Source organism: Centroberyx gerrardi, chromosome 11, assembly GCF_048128805.1.
Source record: "Centroberyx gerrardi isolate f3 chromosome 11, fCenGer3.hap1.cur.20231027, whole genome shotgun sequence".
In the NCBI taxonomy this organism is placed as follows: Eukaryota; Metazoa; Chordata; class Actinopteri; order Beryciformes; family Berycidae; genus Centroberyx; species Centroberyx gerrardi.
The window spans coordinates 9,821,657-9,847,479 of NC_136007.1; the positions used below are offsets into that span (position 1 = coordinate 9,821,657).

At 42.1% G+C, this 25,823-nt stretch overlaps 1 protein-coding gene across 2 annotated transcripts in view; it reads left to right on the plus strand.

Annotated features, from left to right (window-relative positions):
- Positions 1-25,823, plus strand: part of LOC139917384 (rho GTPase-activating protein 26-like) — a 112,166-nt gene that overhangs the window by 46,907 nt on the left and 39,436 nt on the right. For both annotated transcript variants that reach the window (XM_078286590.1, XM_078286591.1), the window contains 12 exons: positions 1,743-1,838; positions 5,741-5,802; positions 6,292-6,363; positions 11,982-12,083; positions 12,213-12,323; positions 13,492-13,596; positions 15,143-15,272; positions 15,997-16,097; positions 19,569-19,663; positions 21,805-21,883; positions 23,623-23,659; positions 23,969-24,034. In XM_078286590.1, coding sequence (XP_078142716.1) covers positions 1,743-1,838; positions 5,741-5,802; positions 6,292-6,363; positions 11,982-12,083; positions 12,213-12,323; positions 13,492-13,596; positions 15,143-15,272; positions 15,997-16,097; positions 19,569-19,663; positions 21,805-21,883; positions 23,623-23,659; positions 23,969-24,034 — 1,056 coding nt within the window. The remainder of the gene's footprint in view (positions 1-1,742; positions 1,839-5,740; positions 5,803-6,291; positions 6,364-11,981; positions 12,084-12,212; positions 12,324-13,491; positions 13,597-15,142; positions 15,273-15,996; positions 16,098-19,568; positions 19,664-21,804; positions 21,884-23,622; positions 23,660-23,968; positions 24,035-25,823) is intronic.

Consider the following 25,823-nt stretch of genomic DNA (forward strand, 5'->3'; position numbering starts at 1 on the left):
ACCTCAGGACCAGACCAAACCGTGACTGTCAACAACACAGGCCATTAGGTGACTACTGGAAGAAGCAAAGTATTTTATTTTATGTTTTTTTTTCGCTGGACACCGGCGATGTAAAGCCGCAGTTTATCCTCCAAGGTCGGAGTGCGGTCTCAGTTTGGTCATACTTTGGTTGTTTTGACGCTACAGAGCCACTGTGACTCACTGCTCACTGTCATCCTACGGTGCTGTTTCTGACTCAGCCCATAGAGAGAAAGTGGTGTGTGTGAATGTGTGTGTGTGTGTGTGTGTGTGCCAGCATGTGTGTGTTTCTGGCAGTAGATGCAGGGCTGCTGGGCCTGTGTTTCATTTCTCTGACTGGCAAGCAGCAGCAGATCTTTCCACACACACAGATCTGCATGGAGGACCTGTGGTATTTACACGAACACGGCCAATTACGCTCCGTCTGTCTTCTTTCTCTCTTTCTCCCCTCACTGTCCTTTCCCTGACTCCCATCTGTCTTTCCGTCTAGTTCTCCATCTCTCCTCTCCGTTTTCTGTGCTCCTCTTTCTCTCTTTCTTTCTTTTTTCTGTCTCTTTCTCTGCATGTCGTTTTGAGCCCCGGTCCGTAGTTTACGAAATGTCACTCTAACACACGCCTGCTTATACAGCTTCTCACCCCATCTTTCTAGAAAAGTAGGGTTTCCCTGGGATTGACCACATAGTACTGCTATTCCTATTATTAGTCTCTCTCTCTTTCTCTCTTTCTCTCTCTCTCTCTCTCTCTCGCTCTCTTTCTCTCTCTCTCCTTCAATTCAGTTCAGTTCAATGTGCTTTATTGGAATGAAAGTAAAGAAACAAACAATACCGACAAAGCATCAATTTAAAAGATCAACATTTTTACATGGAATCCCTTTCCCTCCTTGCATCTGTGTGTGTGTGTGTGTGTGTGTGTGTGTGTGTGTGTCAGTACCTGCAAAGTGGAGGATCTGGGCTGCTGTGGATTTAGTTCTTCAAAATCAGTCTGTGTGGAAGTTATTAGAAATCTCTCTCTTGCTCACTCTCTCTCTCTCTCTCTCTCACTCTCTCTCTCCATGTCTCTCCCCTCTCTTCATGTCTGTCTTGTCTGTGTGTGGCTGCTGACCTCATCCAGCCCAGCAACAGGAAATGTTGTAGCGAAGGTGACCCTCGCTTTGAGTGTAAACGGAGGGGAAGCTAACCTCCCTGCGAGCGTCTGCCGTCTCCCAGCAGCCCTCACTGCCTCATGTATTACTTGAAATGCATCCATCCGTCTGTCCGAGGCTTTTCACTGCCTCACTTGGCTAATGTGATTTAAGTTGGGTGGAACTTTCTTCACTTTTTAGCACACACACCTCCACACAAGTTTGATCCACCTTTAGTATCCGCATTTGGGCTTTTCCCACCAGCTTGCATTCTCAGTAACTGCATATATAGGCAAAATAATTTAAAGAAAAATGTGTGCCAAGAAACGGAATTATATTTTTATTACTTGGATGTGTTACATGTACAGTTTTTAGGCCAGGAATGCGATGCTGAGTCTGGATCCCCAGAGCAGCCAATTTCGGTGGTTGATACTTTGTGGAATGTGCACTAAAAAATGAAAATCTTCTACCAAAGTGAAATATCACTTTTACCAAAAGCTTGCTGCCATACCCTTGAAATGTCTTCCCTGCCAAAATAAAAGATGAGAAAACCTAACCGCCTGTTTTCCTCTCTCTCTCTCTCGCTCTCTCTCTCCTCTCTCAGATCTTTCCACGGCCAAGAGGAAGTTTGCTGAATCTCTGAACGAGTTTAAGTTCCAGTGTATTGGGGATGCGGAGACGGATGATGAGATATGCATAGGTGAGCTCGCCGATATGAAACCCAATACACCCACTGCACCAGCAGAAGGAAATCTGCTGTATCCTTAAATAGACTGAGGTTCTGCGAATTACAACCACTCAAAGAGAAACAGTCATATCAGCATTAATCTCCGACAGACTAGCTTGATTTGCAAAGCTAATATAGAGGTATCGATGGCAGAGGACCCAAATCATGCTTCTATCCTGGATCTATTCTTCATTAGTGGAACCAGTAGAATCAGTAGGACTCTACTGGAAAATTGTGAAAATTATATCAAACTCATGTGTCTTAACTGCCAGAACATTCATTGCTTCTGGTGCCTGAAAGAAGAGCAGCATTGCATGTTTTCAGTCATTTCATTTACAGTCTAGCAGTAGTGCAGCAGGAATGAAATTAAAAATGTGGCTTACTGTATGCAATAGCTGCAACTACATATAGGCTACTCTCTTTCTTCATACTTGATTCTACCCACTAACTATGTTTGCATGCAAGTATGTGCCTCAGAATCTCCGCTAATATTGGCAAAACCCAGGTAGCCAAGTTTCCCCCATCTGTGCACTGACAGTGTGAATAGCTAACAATGCACACTTGCCGTTCTCTTTCAACTTGTAAATCGGTTAGTGAAGATGCAATATCTTTATCCCTATTTATTCATTTGCTTTGTCATTTTCAATACATTTGGTTGTTATAATCTTATGCTTTATTATCTGCAGCGCTCACTATTTGTCTTAATCATTAAAGGTTCATGTAATCTAATCTTTTTCATAACCAGGATAAGAACTTATTGCGGATAGTCTAATGGGGATATGATGTGTACGGGCTTCACCTAAAATATTGCATGCATACTAGGCTTGGGCCAGTTTCAGGTACCATCGGTGTCAAATTGCGCTTAAGCTTTACCCGGTTTTATTTTCTGCACAATACCATCATTTGTCATATGAGATGTGCGGCCAATCACACAAGCAGCCTAGTCCTCCATCAGCAGCGGTAAAATCTGCCAGTGAAAGAACTCTACAAGTATGCAACCTGATAAATCGTAAGCCTGCGCCAGGTTTCATGTATCCCAGTGGCGTGAGGAGGAGTTCTGCTGTACAGATGGCACAAGGTGTACTGGCCAGCCTGCGGTGTAATTTTCTGCATACCGTCCCTACGGTTACATGCGGCAAAATAAAAGTATTCCTACTTTTATCCGCTAAGCAACCTGTTTCACATTTAACGCTCACTGTTTCACCCTTGTTTTGAGCCTGGTCGTAATTTTGTTTTACTTAGCCAGCTTGGCTTACTTTATTTTTGTTTACGGTTGCTGATTGTTAACTACTCTCCCCTCTTACAAAACCTTGGCTAAGATCTGTGTTACTGGTTCTTGAGCACATATCAAACCGGTATTAAAAATCTCACACTGACCCAAGCCTAATCCATACATTAAATGAGGGAATATGTGCATGTACACTACCAGTCAAATGTTTCGACACACGCATTTTTCTTTATTTTTACTATTTTTCACATTTTAGAGTAATAGTAAAGACATCAAAACTATGAAATAAAACAAATGGACTTATGCAGTGACCAAAAAAGTGTTAAACAAATCAAAACTATCTTATATTTTAGATTTTTTACAGTAGCCGCCCTTTGCCTTGATGGAAAGGCAAAGGCTCTGGAAAGAAATTCATACATAGGCACCAACTTCACTATTTATACACTCACCAAACACTGTATTAGGAACACCTTACTACTACTGGGTAGGTATCAGCTTTCAGCTCAGTGTCAACCGGCTACCAAAGTGACATCCGCCTCCAGGTTGGACGTGTTGTGCATTCTGAGATGCTTTTCTGCTCACCACAGTTGTAAAGAGGTTTAACTGAGTTACTGAAGCCTTTCTGTCAGCTCCAACCAGTCTGGCCATTCTCCTCTGACCTCTCTCATCAACAAGGCGTTTCTGTCCGCAGAACTGCCGCTCACTGGATGTTTTTTGTTTTTTTCACACCATTCTGTGTAAACTCTAGAGACTGTTGTGGGTGAAAATCCCAGGAGATCAGCAGTTTCAGAACTACTCAAACCAGCCCGTCTGGCACCAACAGCCATGCCACGGTCAAAGTCACTGAGATCACATTTTTTCCCCATTCTGATGCTTGATGTGAACATTACCTGAAGCTGCTGACCTGTATCTGCATGATCTTATGCATTGCACTGCTGCCACACGATTGGCTGAATGGATAATTGCATGAGTAAGCAGGTGTACAGGTGTTCCTAATAAAGTGCTCGGTGAGGGTATGTGTCTAAGAAACAAATTTCAAGCATTTAAGCATAAGCCTTTAGATCAAAATGGCTTTAAGATAATGAAAAAGATGCATTCAATCAGGTGCGTCCAAACTTTTGACTGGTAGTGTAACTATAGTAACTAATTCCATGAGCAGTTTTGTGAGGCTGAGGCGTTGCAGCGCTCTGCCTCTCGCTCTCCCGGCTCCCTGCTGTGCAGCCTGCAGCAGCGCCACACCCTCCGTGCTGCCTGGCTCTGTGTGTCTGCGCTCGCTGCAGCTCTGATCTGCCTGACCCACCCACTGCTGTTGTTTAACTGTCCCGCCTATCTTTCCTGAACAGCTTGCTGCGCAACTGGGCTGCGCCATGGCATTGTTGTCTTATAGGATATTTCACATTGAATCCAACTGATTTCTTCTTTCTGATAGAAGCGTTTCATTCCAAAATGCTATATATCAGCTTGATAGTTGTTCAAAAATATAGATCATTCCATACACACCAATGTTAGTGTTTAATAGGCAATGGTCTTAAAATAGCTTCAGTGTTTTCCCCAGAATGATTTTTACTGACTGCATATTTCATTTAGGAAGAAAACTCTCTAAATGTCCGCTGATATGCGCTGGTAATGTAAAAAATGGCATTAATTAGTTCAATTTGACATAAAACTGTTATTTTCAGTGATTGGGTCTTATTGCTTGGCACTCCAGCGCATGGCCAGTAGCATTCCTTTATTATTCTACATGATTGATCCAGAACATGTGATTAGGTTCACCCAAAGGTTTGATTACATTTTATGAGCTTTATTAAATGGTTGCACTGTTTTTAATGCATTCCTCGCATAGTCCTGAGGTTCTTTGCCCTTTTATAGCTGGATCTAACCGAGGTTCCAAACCCTGTAACTTGAGGTCTGGTGCTGGAGGGGGGAGTCCAGTGTGTGTGTGTGTATGTGTATGTGTGAAAGAGAGAGAGAGAGAGAGAGAGAAAGAGAGCTGTGGTGTGATTAGGGAATGGATTGGAGTCTGCTGTGTATGTGCGTGTGTGTGCGATTTGTACATGTCAGCGTAGGTGTTTATATACATACATGTTCAGTGTGTTTGAACGAAGTGTGTGTGTGTTTTTGTGTGTGTGTGTGTGTGTGTATACAGTGTTGGATGGAGGACGGGGGCAACTGAAATGGAAACTCTGACCCAAAACAATGCAGTCATGCCTGGCTTGCCAAAGAGCAGGGAAACGAGCGGTAGCTTGCGAAAGCCTCGCTCTCGGAGAAAACACCATTGAAACCAAGCCTTTAAATTGTGTTTTCATTTCCAGTTAATTACTCTGCTGTGTCATGAGTTTAGTAGAGTTTGTATGGGGTCCAAGAACAGGAACAAAGCACCTTCATCACTGCCACTTCCTCATGCCAACTTTCTCTTTTCTCTCTCTCTGTTTGTCTTTATCTCTCCGTCTCCCATCATCACCACCACTTCAAATGCCAAGTTTCCCTTCTCTTTCCTCCCTCTCTCTCTGTCTCTCTGGCTTTTTTCTGTTTTTCCTCTCTCTCCCTCCATCCGTCTAACTGTCTGTTTCTGCTGCCTGTCTGCCTCTCTCTCCCTCTATGTCTCTCTCTCTTCCCCCCCCCTGTCTACCCATATGTCTGTCTGTAGCCAAGTCTCTCCAGGAGTTTGCAGGAGTCCTACAGAACCTGGAGGATGAGCGGACGCGGATGGTGAGTGACGTAACACACTGTACTGTACTGGACATTATACTGTAGGTTGTTGACTGGGTGAGAGGGAGTGGAGTTCACTGGTTAGTTTGTCTGCACTTTAACCCCGTCGTTACCCAGCAAACAATATATGTTGGTACAACGGCCTGCATCAACACTGAAAACTTATATACATGAACATAGTGCCACATTCGTAGTCGTTCATAGTTTCTGCCTGTATTGTTTTGTGAAACTGGGACTTAAATATCTTTCTGATATCAGTTCGAAACAGTTTCCAAAGCTGTTTTAATGTGAATTTTTACTGTGCCATAGTGAAAATGTCGTGCCCATTTGGTTGATGCTGAACTTGTCCGTAAAATGCTTGCTGAGTAGCTTTCAGCCCGACATTTTTGGGAAAAAATATACGAGCAATCGTGATAATTTAAGAAATACTGTTAATGTGTATGTGTCAATGACCGTGATTTTTGTGTGTGTGTGTGTGTGTGCCTGCAGATCGAGAATGCCAACGACGTGTTGATCATGCCTCTGGAGCGGTTCAGGAAAGAGCAGATCAGTGCAGCCAAGGTGAGGCAACAGTTTACAGCCAAGAGACTGATGCTGGAATTTACCTTTGGCTACACACACGCACAGCATATCAGTATTGATATGGTAGCAGTGTTACCTGAGTTGGTCCCTATCAAATAAACCAGTAAATTAATACAATTAAATAATAACCCACAAGAACCCACAGTGATTTTACGACAGCTATGAGTCGTTGTCAGGTCCAACAGGAAGCATAAAATGGTGGGAACACACCCAAAAGCACACAAATGTTCAATAAATCTTCTATTTTTAATTGATAATAGTAAAATAATAGTAATTGTTATTGTTCCACCAGGCAATATAGTTCTTGAATAGTAGCTGAACAACATGGTTGCTAAGCAACATGAGTTCTGGTATCAGCGGTCAGCACGTTAATATTTAAACTGTTATGGGGTTACAGATGCGTATTTATCAGGTATTTCCAGAGGACTGGAACTATCCGTTTTATAATAATTACTAATTTAGACTTGTGCAGTCATTGTATTACATTTTAAATCCATTTTGCCTTGGAACAATTCAGTGGTCACTGCAGCTCCAGAAACCTCATGTAAAAAAAGCTGTTTTGCTTCCACAGCGCTCCAAAAAAAGTTCTCAGATACGTCAAGGTGGTTTGATGCGCCAATGACACTTCTAGTGCTCACTGGGCCTTTTAACTACTGACACATTTGAAAATGTGTGTGTGTGTGTTACACTTCCAGTGCGTTAATGGAGGAGAATTACAGTATTTCATTTTCAAAGGCCACTGAATTTTCCCCAGGACTTGACATTTGGGCCCTGCTTATGACTTTTGACACAACACTCCCCCTTAGTCCTCAGATGATGAACCTATAGAACATTTAAAAGTTGTTTTCTATCTATACACATCACCTGGAAATACACAACCTTTATTGTCTAGATTGCCACTGTTGGTACAGTGCAGCCACATATTGACCTGGTGTGGAGAGATTAGAATTAGAGAAATACAGAATATCTACTGCATGTGTCAGGCTCTCCCCCCCAAGGATGAATGGCTATCTAGGATAAACGCCTGTTTCACCACTTCATGACCTGGATAGGAGATTAGAGGAATACATAATTGTGCCATATATCAGAGGTTCACAATGGGGGGTCTCATGGGCCAAGGCTCCCCATGACCAGTGTGTCGGTTTATAAATGTATTAGCGTACCTTGGCAGAAAGTACAGGAAGGTACAGTGGACTGCAGGTAGTCAGGAGGAGGTTTTCTGTTTTAGTCATTGTATTTTAAAACAGTTTTAACACCCCTTCTATGTTTTACCACTTTGCAAATAATCCAAATTAAGATGAGTGAGAAGCGAGGAAGTTTTACTATGAAAAATCATAAGATAGGTATTAGTCATTCTGGGGGATCCACCATGTTTCAGTATTTCTAATCCCCTTATGTCAGGTCATTGTGCGATCGCCTTGTGCGATCATTAGCCATAGGACCTAGATGACTAGCCGCGGGGGGCCACCTGGTACATGCAGCATTAAACATATTATCAGTGTATACGGTGCTAATCCCCCCCCCCTGCAGCAGGTCATTGTTTGATTGTAACATGGTGGCTAGATTAGGAAGTGAACGCATAATCTGTGTGGTTAGGTCACCAGAGCGATGTACTAATCCCAGTTTAGCCCTGAAAGAACTGACAACATCTTCGCCTGGCACAGTTTCACCTCGCCCGCTAGCTGTCAGAGCCGGCAGTCCCCTAACACTAGAGGAGTGTTAGGGGAATTACGGTGACTGGGTGATGGACAGCAGACATAGTGTAAAACATGGTGGATTCCATGTGGTGCAGTTCCTCTGAAGTAAACTCAGGTGCAGATTTTTCATTTTATTCACTAAGAAATGTGTGTAAATGAAGTTGTGGAGCTCTTGGTAAGAGCACTGCATAAGTAATTGGCTTCCTTCATCACCAATTGCAACTGCAAATAGCACTTAATCCACCTTAAGTGCCGTTTATAATTGGAGCGTTCTCTGATACGATCTGCTAGCAACTACACAGTGCCGGACCGCCCCGGTCTGTTTGATGATCATGTCTGGCCCATGTATGTAAAACACCAGAACATGAGTCTTGCAGGAAAGATAGCAGCCGTTCTGAATGGGCACACTCATCGCATAAAGTCTAAATCTTCTAGCACTGGAAGAATTTGGAGACGTTGGTTTTGTAAAGTGTTAGTGAATTGGGCCCAATCTTGACGTGCATGGCCTCATCTACAAATACATATTATGTGAGCAAAATAATGAGATTTATGTATCATTTTTGGCACACTTTCAATTCGTTGAAAGTGCTGAATAGCATGGCATTCTGATTTGGTCATTTTGGTGATGTAGTGTGACGTAGTGTGCGCTCTTCCCTCCACAAACCTTGAATGAATCTGGGCCTCAGTCTTAAGTTGGAATAACTACACTTTGTGATTTGAGATGAATCACTTTCAGTTGGTGACTGGACCAGATCAGAGTAATTGAAGTCGTGATGATGATACAGTATAATGGTGTTTTGGTAAATCTTGGTTAGTTTTACCTTCCCTCATTCCAAATGTTTATTGGAAAATTCTAAGTACATTTGAACAGGTTTCCCTAATGAATTAAACAATGCACAAATAAAAAATATGAATGCTTAAAAAAAATTGCATGCCATGTGCTGTATGCTGACACAGGCAGTGAGGGATGATGTTGTGGTTGGCTTCATGTTCCAGCAGGACTTCCTAGTAACGCTCGACATGACAGGGCCGTGAAAAGAATCTGTCCAGTCAGACTTGATGATTGTGATTCTGATGAGTCAGTCTGGTGTCAGGCCATGATCCTGTGTCAAAACACTGGATTTACTTCGCTGTGTTTCTGAACAAGTCATCACTCGGTTAATACCACTTCTGGCTGTCCTGTCCTGTCTCTGTTATGATTCTGGGAGAATACTGCCACCTGCCGGCCAAGGATGGGATTACCTTAAATTAAGGTAATAGGTAATTAGTAGGATTTCCCATCTTTTACTTTAAATGCACTTTTGTAAAAGAAGCCCAGGTCTCTATAGCTATTTCCTAAAGTTTTACTTAACTTGATGTTTTAGTAGTTATAGTAGACTTGATGATAATGATTGATACGCTGATAGAAACCAATCACATGTGGACTGGCTGTGCATTTAGCTGTCTCGCCCGTAATATAATATCGTGATTTTTTTTATTAAAGGAAATCAGACAGTCTAGCTTTCTTCCAGGGGAATTTCTCTGTATTTTTAGACAAAATGGTGACTTGAAACCCATGGAGACACAGGAGAGCGTGTCCTGGCAGGAGTCGCTTCTGACATGATTTCCATAGTGAATCTGAAAACATTCAGAGGGAGGCAGGCTTGCCACAGAGGCCTTGTTGTTTAGAGGACCGTTCATCATCTGTGATGCGTTCTGCAGCTGTTGTGCGTTCCTCTCGCCCTGAGAGTTCTACTTCCTGTCGAAGCTGGCCCGGGCCATGAAAGACCTGCGTCATGTGACTGGAGCAGGGGTTGACATCATGTCATGGGCTTGTATTGAGTATTACTCCCACTTCATCACAGAGAACTGACAGGGCATTAGTGCTTTTTCATCACGCTAAAATATATGGCAGATATTTCTCCAATATCAGTAAACTGCAAATAAAATTATAATATAAAAATAAATTCCTGTTATTATTGGGACAGACGGGTCAGGTTTACCAGAGGCTCACTGGCTATAAGTGAGCACATACAGTTTATTGGTTCCAGTGTGGTGGAAAAAGTACTCAAATCCTTTACTTAAGTAAAAGTAGCAATACCATAAAGGAAAAATACTCTAGTAAAAGTCCTGCATTCAAATTTTACTTAAGTAAAAGCATAGAAGTATTAGAAGTAAAATGTCCTTAAGTATCAAAAGTAAAAGTACTGATTCTGAAGAACGGTCCCTGTCAGAGTGTTAAATTATTGATGCATTAACCTGTAAGTATTTTAATGTTGTAGGTCTAACTGCTCCATATACTGTAGGGGAGTTTAAACTCTAACAATGCAACACATTTTATGATCTTATTGTATGTTTTGCATGTAAAACCTTATTCTGCAAAGTAACTAGTAACTACAGCCGTCAGATAAATGTAGTGGAGTAAAAAGTACAATATTTCCCTCTGAAATGTAGTGGAGTAAAAGTATGAAGTCTCACAAAATGGAAATACTGCCAGTACCTCAACATTGTACTGAAGTACTGTACTTGAGTAAATGTACTTAGTTACTTTCCACCTCTGGTACTTTAAATTGCTGCACCTGCATGAGAAGACAATATCATAACGGCCAGTCAGATGTACATCACATGCACAGTTAGAATGGGAGTGTTTTTCATGGTAAGGCACATACTGCACATTTTGTTTGAATTGATGTATCTTCCTGAAGCTTCAGTCTCTTTAGCCCGGTCGTATTATGTGTTAGGATGAGGAAATGAACTAATATCAACAGGTCTCTCTGGGAGATGGTGCAGTTGAGAAAGAGAGACCCACCCTGATCTTTCCTTCCTCTGTGTGTGTGTTCAGCTCTCTCTTCTCGTTTCCCCATCTGCTTGAATTACATCAGATTTGATGAAACATTAATGATCTTAAGAACAGAATAGAACATACACTACCAGTCAAAGTTTGGACACACCCGATTGAATGTACTATGTTTTTCATTCTCTTAAAGCCATTTTGATCTAAAGGCTTATGCTTAAATTCTTGAAATTTGTTTCTTAGACAAATATAAATAGTGAAGTTGATGCCTATGTATTAATTTCTTTCCAAAGCCTTTGCCTTTCCATCAAGGCAAAGGGCGGCTACTTTAAAGAATCGAAAATATAAGATAGTTTTGATTTGTTAACACTTTTTTGGTCACTGCATAATTCCATTTGTGTTATTTCATAGTTTCATAGTCTTTACTGTTATTTTAAAATGTGGAAAATAGTAAAAATAAAGAAAAATGTGGTGTGTCCAAATGTTTGACTGGTAGTGTATTCAGAAAAAAAAGTACCGCTCTTTTTCTTTTGCTCCTCATGTCTGCTTTCCTTGTCTGTTTGGACACTTGTCAGTCTCGCTCCCTGTCTCTGTCTACGTCTCTTCCTCTGTATGTTTCTCTGTCTGTAAGCTTGAAAGAGACACACCCCGCTCTACCTGTCCCTGGTTCATCATCCATCATTCTGTCCGTCTCTCTGTCAATGACCTCAGCTCTAATGAAACAGCCCGTTGTTTTATAACCAGCTGTGTTCCCCGGTGGATTCACTGATTTCATACTGGGCTCCCTGAGATATGGGCTGCACTGGAATGTCTCATGTACAGGCTGAGAGATATTCACAGAAAAGGAAGTTCGGCCTGCTCTGTTCGCCAAGCAATCAATTTTTCCAGCTAGACAGCGGTTATGGATGATTGCAAATGGTGGTCACGGATCATATTACTCTCATAGAGATGAAGAAAATGTGATCAAACGCTTGGCTCATTAGGATCACGGATATATTCCTTGAAATCAAAGTCCTACAGGAGGTGAATTAGTTGAATGTAATTAATCTCACTTTCTGGGAATAGTAAGTTATCATCCTGATCATCATCCTAACCTAAAGTTATAATGTTTATTTCTTCTGTTATAGGAAGCCAAGAAAAAATATGACAAAGAGACGGAGAAGTACTGCGCAGTACTGGAAAAGCACCTTAGCCTTTCAGCAAAGAAGAAGGAGTCGCATCTACATGAGGTAAGAGAGTCTGTGTGTGTTTCTTACTCTCTCTTCTGATTTGTTTAAGACATATTTCTGCATAAACATCCATCCATCGTTTCTCTTTCCGTTTCCTTCCTTCCTTCCCTCCCTCCCTCCCTCCTCCAGGCGGACAGCCAGGTGGACAACGTGCGCCAGCATTTCTACGAGGTTTCTCTGGAGTACGTCTTCAAGGTGCAGGAGGTCCAAGAGAGGAAGATGTTTGACTTTGTGGAGCCCGTAAGACGACACTCCTGTTTTTTTTTTTTCTCTCATGTAATGCTCTTATTTTTTCAAAGGCCTTTTTTTTTTTTTCCCTCAAGCCCTTTTATCCAAAAGACGGTAGACTGAACACACTTACTGTTTTTCAGCAATGGCCCGTGTTACATTCACACACGCATTCACGCCCAGCAGCTGCTCAGTACAGTCACAGCTGTATTGAGTCGAGGGGTGTGAGGAGGGGGAAATATTTGTTTTGCACCAAGACTACCAGAGAAGCAGTTACAAGCCCGCCTCTCTGACCTGTTGTCTGTTTATTCTGTAGGAAGGGCCATAGTAGCTGTCATTCACAGACAGACAATATAGTTGAATTCACTCTTTGCCACTTGACGTATTTTTGGCATCAGTCACTATTTCAATCACTATTTTATGGTATAAATTGGTTATATAGAACATAGTTCCAAACTCTCCTTATTGTCTCTTCTAGGAATCAACTGTATAAAACCAATATATGAAACTTATCTGATTTGTAATCCCTTTCCTAACCTTTCTCTGCCTCTCTGACCTCCTTCCCCTTCATTTCATCCTCTTGCTATGCTCTCGTCATTTCCTCTCCTCTTGCCCTCGTTGTTCTCCTCCACCTCCACCTCCTCCTTCTCTTCCTCCTCTTTCTGCTGCTTCTCCTCCTCCTCCCATTTCTCACTTCATAATTGCTCCTCCTCCTCCACCTCCTCCCCCACCTGCGCCTGCTATTCCACTTCATCCTCTTCCTCTTCCTCCTCCTTCTCCACTTCCTCCTCCGCCTCCTCCCCCACCTGCACCCCCTCCACATCCTTTTCATACTCCTCCTCCACTTCATCCCACTCTTCCTGCTCTTCCTCCTCCACTTCCACCCGCGCCTATTCCACTTCATCCTCTTCCTCCTCCTTCTCCACTTCCTCCTCCTCCTCCTCCTCCTCCTCCTCCACATTGTCACTTTTCTCCCCTTCATCTTCCTCATCCACTTCCTCATCGTTTTCCTCGTTCTCCTTGTCCTCATCCTTTTCCCCTCATTCCTCCTCGTCTCCTTCACTTTCTCTTCCTCTGCCTCACCCACTTCCTCATTGCTGCTCCTCTTCCTCCTCCTCCCCTTCCTCCCCTCCCTCCTCTCTCTCCTCTCTTCCTCTCCTTGTTGTTTTTGTTCGTTCAGCTGTTGGCCTTCCTCCAAGGCCTGTTCACCTACTATCACCACGGCTACGAGCTGGCCAAAGACTTCAACCATTTCAAGACCGACCTCACCATCAGCATACAGAATGTAAGGACACACACACACACACACACACACACACACACACACAAACACCTTACCATCTGCATACAAGGAGCAAGTTTGCAAAGGTCACACTTGGAGCTTACTAACAGCATATGAATATGTATATACGCAAATCATTACGCAAATCAATATCCAAAACATGAGGTCACATGGTCACACAGAGCGTCCCATCAGCATACAGAACATGGTCAATATGTTGCATACTATATCAAGGTAAGCTCTCACAAAGCAGGGTTGTGGCCATTCAGGAATTGAATTGAGAATGCATGGTCAATTCCAATTCAATTCCTGGAGTTGGAATTAGAATTGGAATGTCACCCAGCTCTAAGGAAACAGAATTGGAATTGAATTGGAATGACGGGAAACAGAGTTGAATTCCATGAAATTCCACTTCCAACTAAGAGAAGTTGTCTTGACTTGCTGAACATTGTAAATCAAACATTATGAATCAAGTAAAAGAGAGTTAAACAAAATCAAATACATTCAATCATAATGGATGTATTACAATTACATGTTATGCATCAAATACCACCTGAAATGCACCTTCAACATTTTATGATATTCAGTATTGATAATATATAACAGCACATGTAAAGATATGTGGTAAGAAAAAACATGGAATTTCACAGAATTTCCTTGAATTAAATTAAACTGGAATTCCAATTCCAACTGCTCAGTTGAATCGGAGTTAATTCATGAATTGACCTCAACACCTGTTAGAAAGAGTGAACTCAGAACTTCAATACAAACATTCTCTCTTTCTTAGAGAAATTAAAAATACTAAGAAGAAAAACTAAGATAAAACAGAAAACCTAGATTCCACTTTTTCTGTAAACTCTCCAAATGTTGAAAGCAAACGCTGCCTTGACCAGCAGGTTGAGGGATTTATGCTCAAAGGTCAAAGTTAATCCAAATGTAAGGTCAGTCGGGGAGTCGGGTCAGCTTCATCAGCGCAGGGAACAGAAGGTCGGAGATATTGTATGACTAAGAAGAGAAAACAGTTCTCCGAAGGCCGCAGACAGAGAGGATTTCAAAGGTCAAACCGACAATTATTCAAACCGTCATCTGCAAGTAGCACAGGGGGTCAAGAGGTCACACAGAGACGTCACTGCAGAAATGGAGGTAGCTACACCCATGTTTCTTGAGAAATTATGTGAAAAATGAATATTCCAGTTCACAGGAAAGGGAATTTTTTACTCATTCTGCTGTTAGAGCTGTTGTCTTGGAGCATTTCTTATATTTTCACCTCTTGTCATTCTGGTGAATATGTGTGAGGTGAAGATGGATTCTGTTTGCTTGTTTTATTGTCTTTTATCTGTTTTATTTTATTTTATTATACATATGTAACACACGTGTAAGATTTGTTTTGAAAAGTGCCACACAAATAAAGTTTATTATTATTGTTGCGGTTTTGGGTTACTCTGGATAAAGAGCATTTCCTTACTGCCTAAAGTGTGTGTGACTCTGTGTGTGTGCCCCTGTGTGCTCGTGTGTGTGTGTGTGTGTGTGTGTGTGTGTGTTTGGACAGACGAGGAACCGTTTTGAGAGCACGCGGTCGGAGGTGGAGAGTCTGATGAGGAAGATGAAGGAGAATCCTCACGAACACAAGAGTGTCAGCCAGCACACCATGGAGGGATACCTCTTCGTCCAGGAGAAGCGTACGTACCTGCTCCTGTGTGTGTGTGTGTGTGTGCATGTGTGTTGGTAATGCACAGTGAATTAAAAAAAACCCACAAAATCAATCAGAATTGCAGTATTGACTATTGCAGTTTTCAAATCACAAAATGCTGCCTTTTTTTTTCTTGAAGCGGAAGATAGACAACCTCCTACACAAGGTGGCGATGTGCAGAAAACTACAAATTAATTTACGCATCAAGGAAAATCTTTCATTATATTAAATGAAGGATTCATTATTAGTCTCCTATTGTTCTTCCCTATTTTTCATTTGTCCAAGTGCTAATAAAGAAGTTTTATTGAAAAAGCAGTATCTACGTATATGTAACACAACTCATCTTACAAAGTTTATATTCAGCAAAAATTACTAATGCTGCCCTAATGTGTTACATGCGTGTGTGTGTGTGTGTGTGTGTGTGTGTGTGCATGTTGCTTTGACTCACACATACACACACGCTGTCAAAGCAGCAGGACAAACAAACGTTAATGAAGCTACGGTTGACAGAGTCAGGCCCGATCTGTGGGGGACGTGACGGGAGGTCTGAGCGTGTGCGGTTACCATGGCAACTCACCTAGCACTAAATGCAGGACTGACTGGGGCTTTTTTCTTCTTCTTCTTCTTTGTCTTTGTCTCTCTGTCCTTTTCTCTGCCTGTTTGGCCCTCCTTACCCCCATCTCTCTCTCTCTCTCTCTCTCTCTCTCTCTCAGGCTCGTTTGTATCTACCTGGGTAAAGTACTACTGTACGTACCACCGGGAGCCCAAGAGGGTCACCATGGTCCTGTTTGACCAGAAGTCAGGAGGGAAAACGGTGAGTCGCTGTGACCCACTACTTAAATATACAGATGAGGTCAAAATCTCACTAAACAAACCTGTCTGTCTGTCATTTTGTTGATTTATTTTCAATGAATTTCTGCTTGATTAGACAACACAAAGTAGACCAGATTTGGCATTGTTCATTTTAAGTAAATGTGCACACCCACATGCTCACACACACAAACAAAAGCATAGAAAAATAAGAATGACAGCATGTGTTCTTGCATACACTGAGACACACACTGAGAATAAACTTATTCAGACAAACATCAATCAAACAAGATCCCCATTCAGTGTTTTTATGTTCATTAGCATAATAGAACAATACATATTTCACTCCTACTATATAACACACATACACACACACACACACACACACGCACACACACTGCAGAGTGAGTGTAGGTAACAAACAAGATACAAGATGCTGACTAGCATCTAAATAAACTAGACGTTTTAGCTATAGACACACACACAATCAAGCACATGCACACACACATATCGCACGCACACATACACCAGTTCACACTCTTACACACACACACACACACACACACACACACACTGCAGGGTGAGTGTAGGTAACAAACAAGATACAAGATGCTGACTAGCATCTAAATAAACTAGACGTTTTAGCTATAGACACACACACAATCAAGCACATGCACACACACATTCACACATATCGCACGCACACATACATCGGTTCACACTCTTACACACACACACACACACACACCCACACACTCACTCACTCACTCACTCACTCACTCACTCTCTCTCACACACACACACACTGTCATCTTGGCCAAAGTGTCAGTCCAGCCTGTTGTCTGGTTGTTGGGTTTGCAGTTGGATGTTCCCCAGCTTGGCCCGCTGTGCTGCTCTCAAACACTCATTAACACACTGCTGAGCACAACAAACTGTGTGTGTGTGTGTGTGTGTCAGTGTCAGTCATTAGGGAAGGAAAAATCCACCCTAAAACACTTAAACCCTGTTAAAATAAACAGCTAGTGGCGATGTACCTTGCATTCCTTGGTCCATTTTGATGTTTGGTGTATTTTTCTTATTCCCATGGATAACTGGCCCAACGCAGATGATGTGATGCCACGTTGAAATATTTCCAGTGCAGCTAGAAACAGCAGAACATTTTTCAGCAATCTAAAACATCAACGGTAAACGTCAGGTTTTGGTGTCAGTCCCTCAGAATCAAAGAGCGAGGGCTTCTTTCTAGACTCACCATTTTGCACCGACGTTTAGCAATCATCCCGGGAGAAACCCATCTTAGAAGAGGAAGAGAGACCAATTTCTCCACTGACAGAAGCTTCGCTGGACCATATCCCACAGCTGGATGCAACAAGTTCACACCTGTTCTCTGGGGGTTTTTCGAAAGTCATTCTGAGAAATGTAGGAAATCAGTAACTGAAGGAGAAGCAGGCGCAGCAGCTTGAGGGAAAGTGGGTTCACCAAAAAAGCAAATTACAACACTTTATCACAAAATAACTCCTGGAATGCACTGAACATCACAGACTGATGATATACAGCAGTGTAACAGTATCGGATTACCGTCTGACCCCAGAACACTGGCCCAAGCTGAGCCTCACAGCACCAACCACCGAGGACAGGAGGAAAGATTTAAACCGAGCAAAATACAGAGATCTGAAAGACCGAGGCGGTAAAAGAGGGCAGAGATAAAAAAAAGAAAGAAAAGAAAGCATAGCGACAATTCTCTGCCTCACCCACACTTTTGCCACCTTAGTTACTCGAGCTGTGTGTGTGTGGCTCTGTCTCAGCGCTAAAACGGTGTGCCACTGTGCCGCTGGTCCACACTCACGCACACACACACACACACACACACACACACACACACACACACACACACACACACACACACACACACACACACACACACACACACACACACACACAGAGCTGCTAATGTGACTGACTATGACTAGTGTGAAGAAAAGAGGTGAGGAGAGGAGCAGAGGCGGATGGTAGATGAGAGGAAGATGACATCAGACCTGGACCCATTCGTTTTTTTTTTGGTTTTTTTTAATAAATAAAAGACAAACGGGCCTGGTGTGCTGTGTGCTGTGTGTGTGTGTGTGTGTGTGTGTGTGTGGTGGATGTGTGTATGCGGGACTTTAAACAAAGCCAGAAATCAGGGCGCTCTTGCATGGGGAGGATGAAAAATGTCTCTGTCAGTGTCTTATGTCAAAGTGAAGTTAAGACAGCAGAAGTGTGTGTGGAAGTCAAAATAGCTGCTGACATGTTTCAACTATTTAGACGTGTCAAAACACTCGCTCAGCCTCCCACTCTTTCAGGTATAGTGACTTTCTCTGACACCTTTTACAAGTATTTGTTTAATGTTTAGTTTAGCCGCACAGTGATAAAACATAGAAGTGAAGTACAGCGACAGCCAGAAAGTTCAGACAGTCACAGCAGAATAATATCAAACCGGTTTAGTATACTTTTCTGGGACTGACAGCTTTGTGGCACTACCTGAATTCATCTTATGGCTTTTAACACCAAACATCTGGTAACAAACATTTGATAGGGTTTATGCCACCTGCAGCATATAGAGCATCTAAAATCCTAATCGGCTCTGAAAACTGAAAGCATTTCCCACTAAACAACAGATTTAAGCAAATTTCTATTTGTACAATAGATTTGTAGGGGCCACAGACTTGAAGTTGAGTTAGGGATGAGGATATATACTACATGAATAGTAGTGTATAACGCTCAAATCTTGCAGAGTGCTCATGTTACTGCAAAATGGCACTGTAACACCAAACATGGACAGACAGCAGCTTGCTTGGTTCCTGTTTATATTGTTTTTCAGCCTCGAGCTCAGTTCTCATTGGCTGTTGCCGTTCTCTGTTCAGATTTGTGTCGTTGCTCATCTCACGCTACAGGAGTTCGTCCAGATTTGTGCATATTTGCTTCCAGTTGGAATTCAAACAAGTTGGAAATGCTGTCAGCAGCCGCAGCTGGTCTGCAACTTGATCAGGAGGAAGGAGACTGAGGCCTTAACCCTAAAAACAGGCTAAAAGTCCCCAGTGTTAGGCTTAACCTGTCAGCCTATCAGCTCCCACTCTTGTCTAAGAAAACATCCATCAGTCAATTATCTCACCCTTTTCCCTGCCTCACCCCCTTGATTTTCTTTTCTTTGATTTAAGACATGGCACTTATTACAAATCAGTCTATAATCTGTCTCTGTCTGCGTCTCTGCATCAGAGTTATTTGACTTTTCCAGTCAAACAGTTCAACTGATTGAAATTTAGCTTTTCCCAGTGACCGAGTTTCATTAATCTTGTCGTGTGGAGAGGCAAAGAATTTAGGCTTGCGTACTATTTTGGTGCCCTATCCATGGTTAAAGAAAAGCTGCAATGCATTAATCAAAGTATTACTTATATATGATGGTCTCTCTCTGCTTCTTTCTCTCTTTCTACTTCTTCGTCAGGGAGAAGAGGAGAGCTTCATCCTCAAGTCCTGCACCAGGAGGAAGACGGACTCGATAGAGAAGAGGTTCTGTTTTGATGTGGAGGCTGTGGACAGGTGAGGGTGTGTGTGTGTTGTGTGTTTGGTTGTGGCTCTGTGTGTCTCCTGTGAAAATCATAGACACGTAACACAATCTGTGACCTACCTGTGACCCACATCTGGTCGGCTCTTACGCACATTGTTGTATTTTATCTCTTGTCAATACTCCAGCCATTAAAATTCCATTCAGGCTGCAAACTGTGACTGAATTGAAGCTAATCAATAGAAGGGAAGAGCCACGCACTGTCTCCATTTTCTGAGGCGTTTATTTACAGGGTTCCCACTGGTCATTGAATTTCTGGAATATCATGGAATTTTGACAGTTTTCCAGACTGGGAAAGTCAGGGAGTCTGATCAATTCTCTGGGGAAGTCAGGGAATATCAGGGAATTTTACAAATGGGTCATTTTACAGGAATATACCAGAATGCACACTACCAGTCAAAAGTTTGGACTCACCTGATTGAATGTGCTATGTTTTTCATTATCTTAAAGCCATTTTGATCTAAAGGCTTACGCTTAAAATGCTTCAAATTTGTTTTTTAGACAGTGAAGTTGATCCTATGTATGAATTTCTTTCCAAAGCCTTTGCCTTTCCATCAAGGCAAAGGGCGGCTACTTTAAAGAATCTAAAATATAAGATAGTTTTGATTTGTTTATCACTTTTTTTGGTCACTGCATAATTCCATTTGTGTTATTTCATAGTTTTGATGTCTTTACTATTATTCTAAAATGTGGAAAACAGTAAAAATAAAGAGAAATGTGTGTGTCCAAACTTTTGACTGGTAGTGTATTTTACAGCTTGTTGGACACGCACGTTGCATTAGACGGTGGTTTTCAGCTGTTCTCCCTCCACACAAAGCCCGACTGTAGTGGAAACCACACTGTTTACCTTTTCTGAGCTGAAAAACAGCAACAACAAGCCAGGAAGGAACAAACTTTTTAGGGCTCCAACTTTGTTATGGAAAGTCATGGAAGGGTCATGGAATTTGGAAAGCCTATATTTATGTATTTATTTATTTTAGCAACATTGCTTTCATCATCCCGCTTTCAGTGATTTCCACTAGTCTGCACCTCGCTCTGTCATGCAGTCTCACCCCTTTCTGTGGTGTAATTACAGATTACAGCCACATGGCGTTGCTGCTGAGTTACTTTAGCCCTAAAGATACGAGACGGCTCGATGTGCCAGATCCCTGCAGGCTTCGCCTCACACTCCCCTCCTCCTCCTCCTCCTCCTCTCTCTCCTCCCACCTCTTCTTTTGTACCTTTCCGTTCCTCGCTCGCTCCCTCTGGTTCCCTCACTCCCTCCCTCCCTTCCTCCCTCCTTCCTCTTCCTCAATTCCAACTCTCCTTTATCACCTTCCTTTTCTCTTATCTTCACCTCTCCTCTTCTCTTGTTCGCTGATTCATATTAGTAGTGTTTGTGTGTTCCTTGGCGCGTGTGTGTGTGTGTCTGTGTGTGTGTGTGTGTGTGTTTGACTCTAAAGTGGTATGAGGGAATGCTGTAGCAGGCAACAAAACGGCATCTCATCTAATAGTGTGTGTGTGTGTGTGGGTGTGTGAGAGAGAGGGGAGTTGCGTAAAAAAATTGATGAACTTCTCTTAGTAAACTTGTCTGACTCTGCATCGTGTGTGTGTGTGTGTGTGTATCTGTGTGTGTATGCCCGTGTTTGTGGTTGTGCACATGCGTGGGTGTGTGTTTGCGTGGATGTGAGTGTGTGTTGTGTTGTGATTGAATGACAGAGTGTAGATTGCAGTGTGTGGGGGTGCAGAGTGCTGCTGACAGCTGAAGGTGAGCGCGCTGCCAGAGAGAGGTTGACGTATAGGTCTGATTGGAAACCTAGAGGACAGGGATGAACATGATTGATGAGTGTGTGTGTGTGTGTGTGTGTGTGTGTGTGTGTGCATGTTTAAGTTTGCCTGTATAATGCCGTCATTCTCTAGCTCTGAGTTTAAAGTTTTAAAGTCTTATTGGTTGCCAAGGATCTTAATAGTTGATAAGCCAATATGCATTTTTGTTGGCTTTTTTGTGTGTGTGTGTGTGTGTGTGTGTGTACGTGTTAATGTTAATGCCATTATTGTTTATGTCAGAGTTGAAAGGATTTATTGGACTATGTTTGCCAATGACCTTGTGTGTGTGTATGTGTGTGTGTGTGTGCAGGCCGGGAGTGATCACCATGCAGGCTTTGTCAGAGGAAGACCGCAGGTTGTGGATGGAGGCCATGGATGGGAGAGAACCGGTAGGTTACCACGGTTACCTGCCTGTCTGCCTGGGAGGGAGAGAGAGGGAGAGAGAGAGACAGAGAGAGAGAAACAGAGAGAGAGAGAGAGAGAGAGGGATAAGCAAAAGAAGAGCTCCAAGTATAACTAATGTTCCCCTCGTCTGTTGTAAGACTATACGACAATAAGAGCTATTATTCATAGCTTTGGCCCAACGTCAACAACCTTCCTTCAGTACAGTGCAATACTCCCTGAGTGTGTTTGTGTGTACACAGTATTTTGTATATCAGTATTGTGTTTAAAGGAATACACCAAGTTTTTGTGAAATTGTCTCGTTGGTCAATTTGTACCCATTAAATGATGCACGTGTCCCCGGTTAATCGTTCGCTAGGCATTTTCCAAAACAAAAAGACGGACCGTTTAATACTAAAAAGTTGTGAGTGGTTTTTATTGTAGATTCATAAATTAAAAAAATGAAATATAACAAACTCAGTATAGTTGAAGTAGCCAAGTTAAAGCCAAGTTTTGGAACTATTTCAGGTGAGAAAGCAGGTATTGATCTGCTGCATAGTGATTTTTAGCTGTACACAGGGAAAGTAGTTTAGTCATATATTATTTTATTTTGTGTACATTTTACCAATCTCCTACATAAAGCTGCCACACTCATTTAAGATTACTTATCATTTTGATTGAGACTGTGTTTTTTCTCACTTCTACTGGAGACACATGGATGATTTTGTTGTTTATGTTTTCATCACTTAACGGGTAAATTGACTGACAGGCCAATCTCCACAAAACTTTGTTTATTCCTTTAAAGTTACTTGATATGCAACTTTTCGTCTGGAGGCAGGAAGTGTATTGTTAGTCCCGCCCTCCTCCCCCTCAGTAGGTCAAGTTCACACGCCAACACTTGTCACTCATCTTGATGGGCTGTCATCTTGAAATGGCATCTAGCCCGAGGCTGAGGTAACCAGCATCTGTAAAGCCACCACAGGCATGAAGAAGCAGATGGTGAACACAGCAGTTAAAAACAAAAACAAAAACAAAGCAATGTTTAGCTTCACTGTACTTTCATTTCTTACTGCTTTCTGTCGTTGTTGTTGTGAATATCTGGTGCTGTAGCCACTAGCCTCACCTTGATAGCCACAGCCCGGCTCAGCACTGACCGCACCCATACAACACACACAGTATAGGGTGTTATGCCTCAAAATGTCCCAAACATCATTTAAAAGGCAAATTTAGGACAAATGGGGGATTTTGACCTGAACACACAGGGCCACAGACTGACTCAGACTGATCATGTCTAATATACCCTGTTTATTGTTATTTTAATGTGAAAAAAGTTGCATATTGTAGCTTCAAGGTCTTACTGAGGATACGTTTTTTTTTTAATCAAGCTCATGCATACACCTATCTACATAAGCGAACAAAATATTCTCAGTATTACCATGGAAATTGAGGTTATGCAGATTGCAAAAGCCAACAGTAAATGGGCCACCTTGTATATGTATCTCAGTATCCTGGATAACATTGTTATATCCCAGTTATCTTATTCGGGTTTTCTCATAATTGAGATAACCAGCGCATACTAACAAGCATTCAAAGGCTATTAGGCTGAAGTAGAAAAACAACAACAAAAACAGCCTAGTGAACTCAACAAGTGTTGACTACTAATGTAATGTACAAATACCTCCTGCCCTCATTAGGCAGTGTTGTCTACCTAATTATCTGATGAGTTGGTGTGCTTTTTCTTTTGCAGGTATACAACCTGAACAGAGACAACCAGACTGAAGGCAGTAAGTCGCTTTAATTGGCATTCATTAACAGTTTATTTACATATTTATTATCAGTATTATCTGCCTGTTATCTGCCAGTATTATCTGCCTTTTTACACCTTTTGAATTGTTGCATTTACTTATCATTCAAACTTTCAAAACACTCTGTATCCTTTATTGAAAAAAAATGATTACCTGAATATTGTTCAATATCTTGTCAGCCAAGGACTTCAGTTTTGTTTTATCCTTTAAAAAGCTCCGTACTTAGTTTTTACACGCTCACACTCTGTCCTCCCCTCCCCTCCCCTCCCCTCCCTCTCTCTACATCAGTGGCCCAGCTGGATGTGATCGGGTTCAACGTGGTGAAGAAATTCATCTATGCAGTGGACACCCGAGGTACAATGTTAACTCTTTCCTGCTTCATCAGCATCACACACTGTACAGTTCAGTTCAGTTCACATCTTTACTGTCGATTGTCCCACCACCAGAGCACATCTGTGTGTCTGTGTCGACACAGTCTTGTGATCACAATAACTCAAGAACAATACATGATAGAAACTTCATACTTACACCACAGGTTCCCCCCTATAGAGCAGATGAGCTGATTAGTTTTTGGAGCACCTTGCTGCATAAACTTCCATAGTAATGAGGAAAAACTGATTTTCTTGAAACTTCTATAACTCCTCAGTGCTTTAATATATAAAAGTAATTTCAATGCCACCCATGTGTTATGTGAAAATAAGTATGTTGACATAGGAATATTTGCTAATTAATGCATTAATTAGCTTAATTAATTATGTTATTTATACAGGGAAAACCCAACTGAGAACTAGGTGTCTTTTACAGTGGTGCCCTGTTAACATCACAGATAATGGAAACAATGGCAAGAACAATAGATAAACAGTAAAAAAGAAGAAATAAAAGACAACAAAACTGGTTATTTTTAATAGCAAGCATAACTGGTTATGTTTAATATATAATGGTAATTATGCCTGGACATTAGGCAGCTCAAATGCCCATTGTTTCCTGTTAGGAAAATATACAACACAATAAAACTATGTACTGTATATATATTTACAAAACATGGTAAAGGGGTTTGGCATGACAGGTGTCAAAGGTCATAAGCTGGATTCAAACGCATAACGTCCTGAATACGCGTTATGCGGCCCAGCGTGCCGAGTCACTATGAAACCCCGCTCTACAAATATTCTTCTACAGTTTTGCAGCAAAGGTCCGCATTTGCAATATCAATACCTTTTCTATTTATCTGCTGTACTGAGGGCGTTCTCCAAGCTCCCAGTGTGAGCCAGGTGCACAGTGGCTGCAGATTCATCACCCCACATCCACAGGCTTTTCATAGGTTGGCAGACTCATTTACATTTAAATCAAAGCGGTGTATAACGATGGCCCTGCGTTTCAGAACCTCCAGGATCAGAGGTTTGATTTCTTTACACTGACGGACAGGCATGAAAAACATAGCAATGTCATGGCTGAAAGCCGTGTTGCCAGCTGTCAAGCAAACATGGGACCAGCGCTTTCATCTGATCGTCTGATGTGGTAATTAAGGCTGGTGGGCAGTTGGGAAATCAAGTGTCAAGGCAACTGTATGTGTTTTTGAACCACTAAAATTACCTGAATTGCGGTGAAATAGTTTGTCAGTAAACTAGCTAGCTGTCCAGAAAACATTTTGGTGTTGAATAGATGAGTGAAGAACTGTATATATGTAACACCAACATGAAGGTTGAGTCGATGTCTGTAGTCGTCTGTAGCTGCTACCCACATTGTTGTGTGAAAGCGGGACCTAAATATTTTTCTAATATCAGTTCAAAACTGTTTCCAAAGCTGTTTTGGTGAACCTGCACATCATGTAAACAGGTTCTGGGTTGGACCTGGCCTCCTGCACATCGCCCTCGTCAAATGCATGCTGGGTGATGTTCTCCACACACCTTTTTACAATTTGATGGCAGATTTTCTGTGGCAGGCTAATTGACTGGCACTTTCCAAGTGTGACTCTGGTGCCAGGTCAAAGCCACCTTCTGCATAAACACAAAAAATTGGCACATTACAGTTGTTGGCACTTGGTTTGGTTCACAAACCAGTCAAACCAGGCAGCTGTCACCTTTATGCACACGGTTCACTGGTCGGGTGAGTGGATGAATACTTTAGGGATCGGCGATGGACTGCT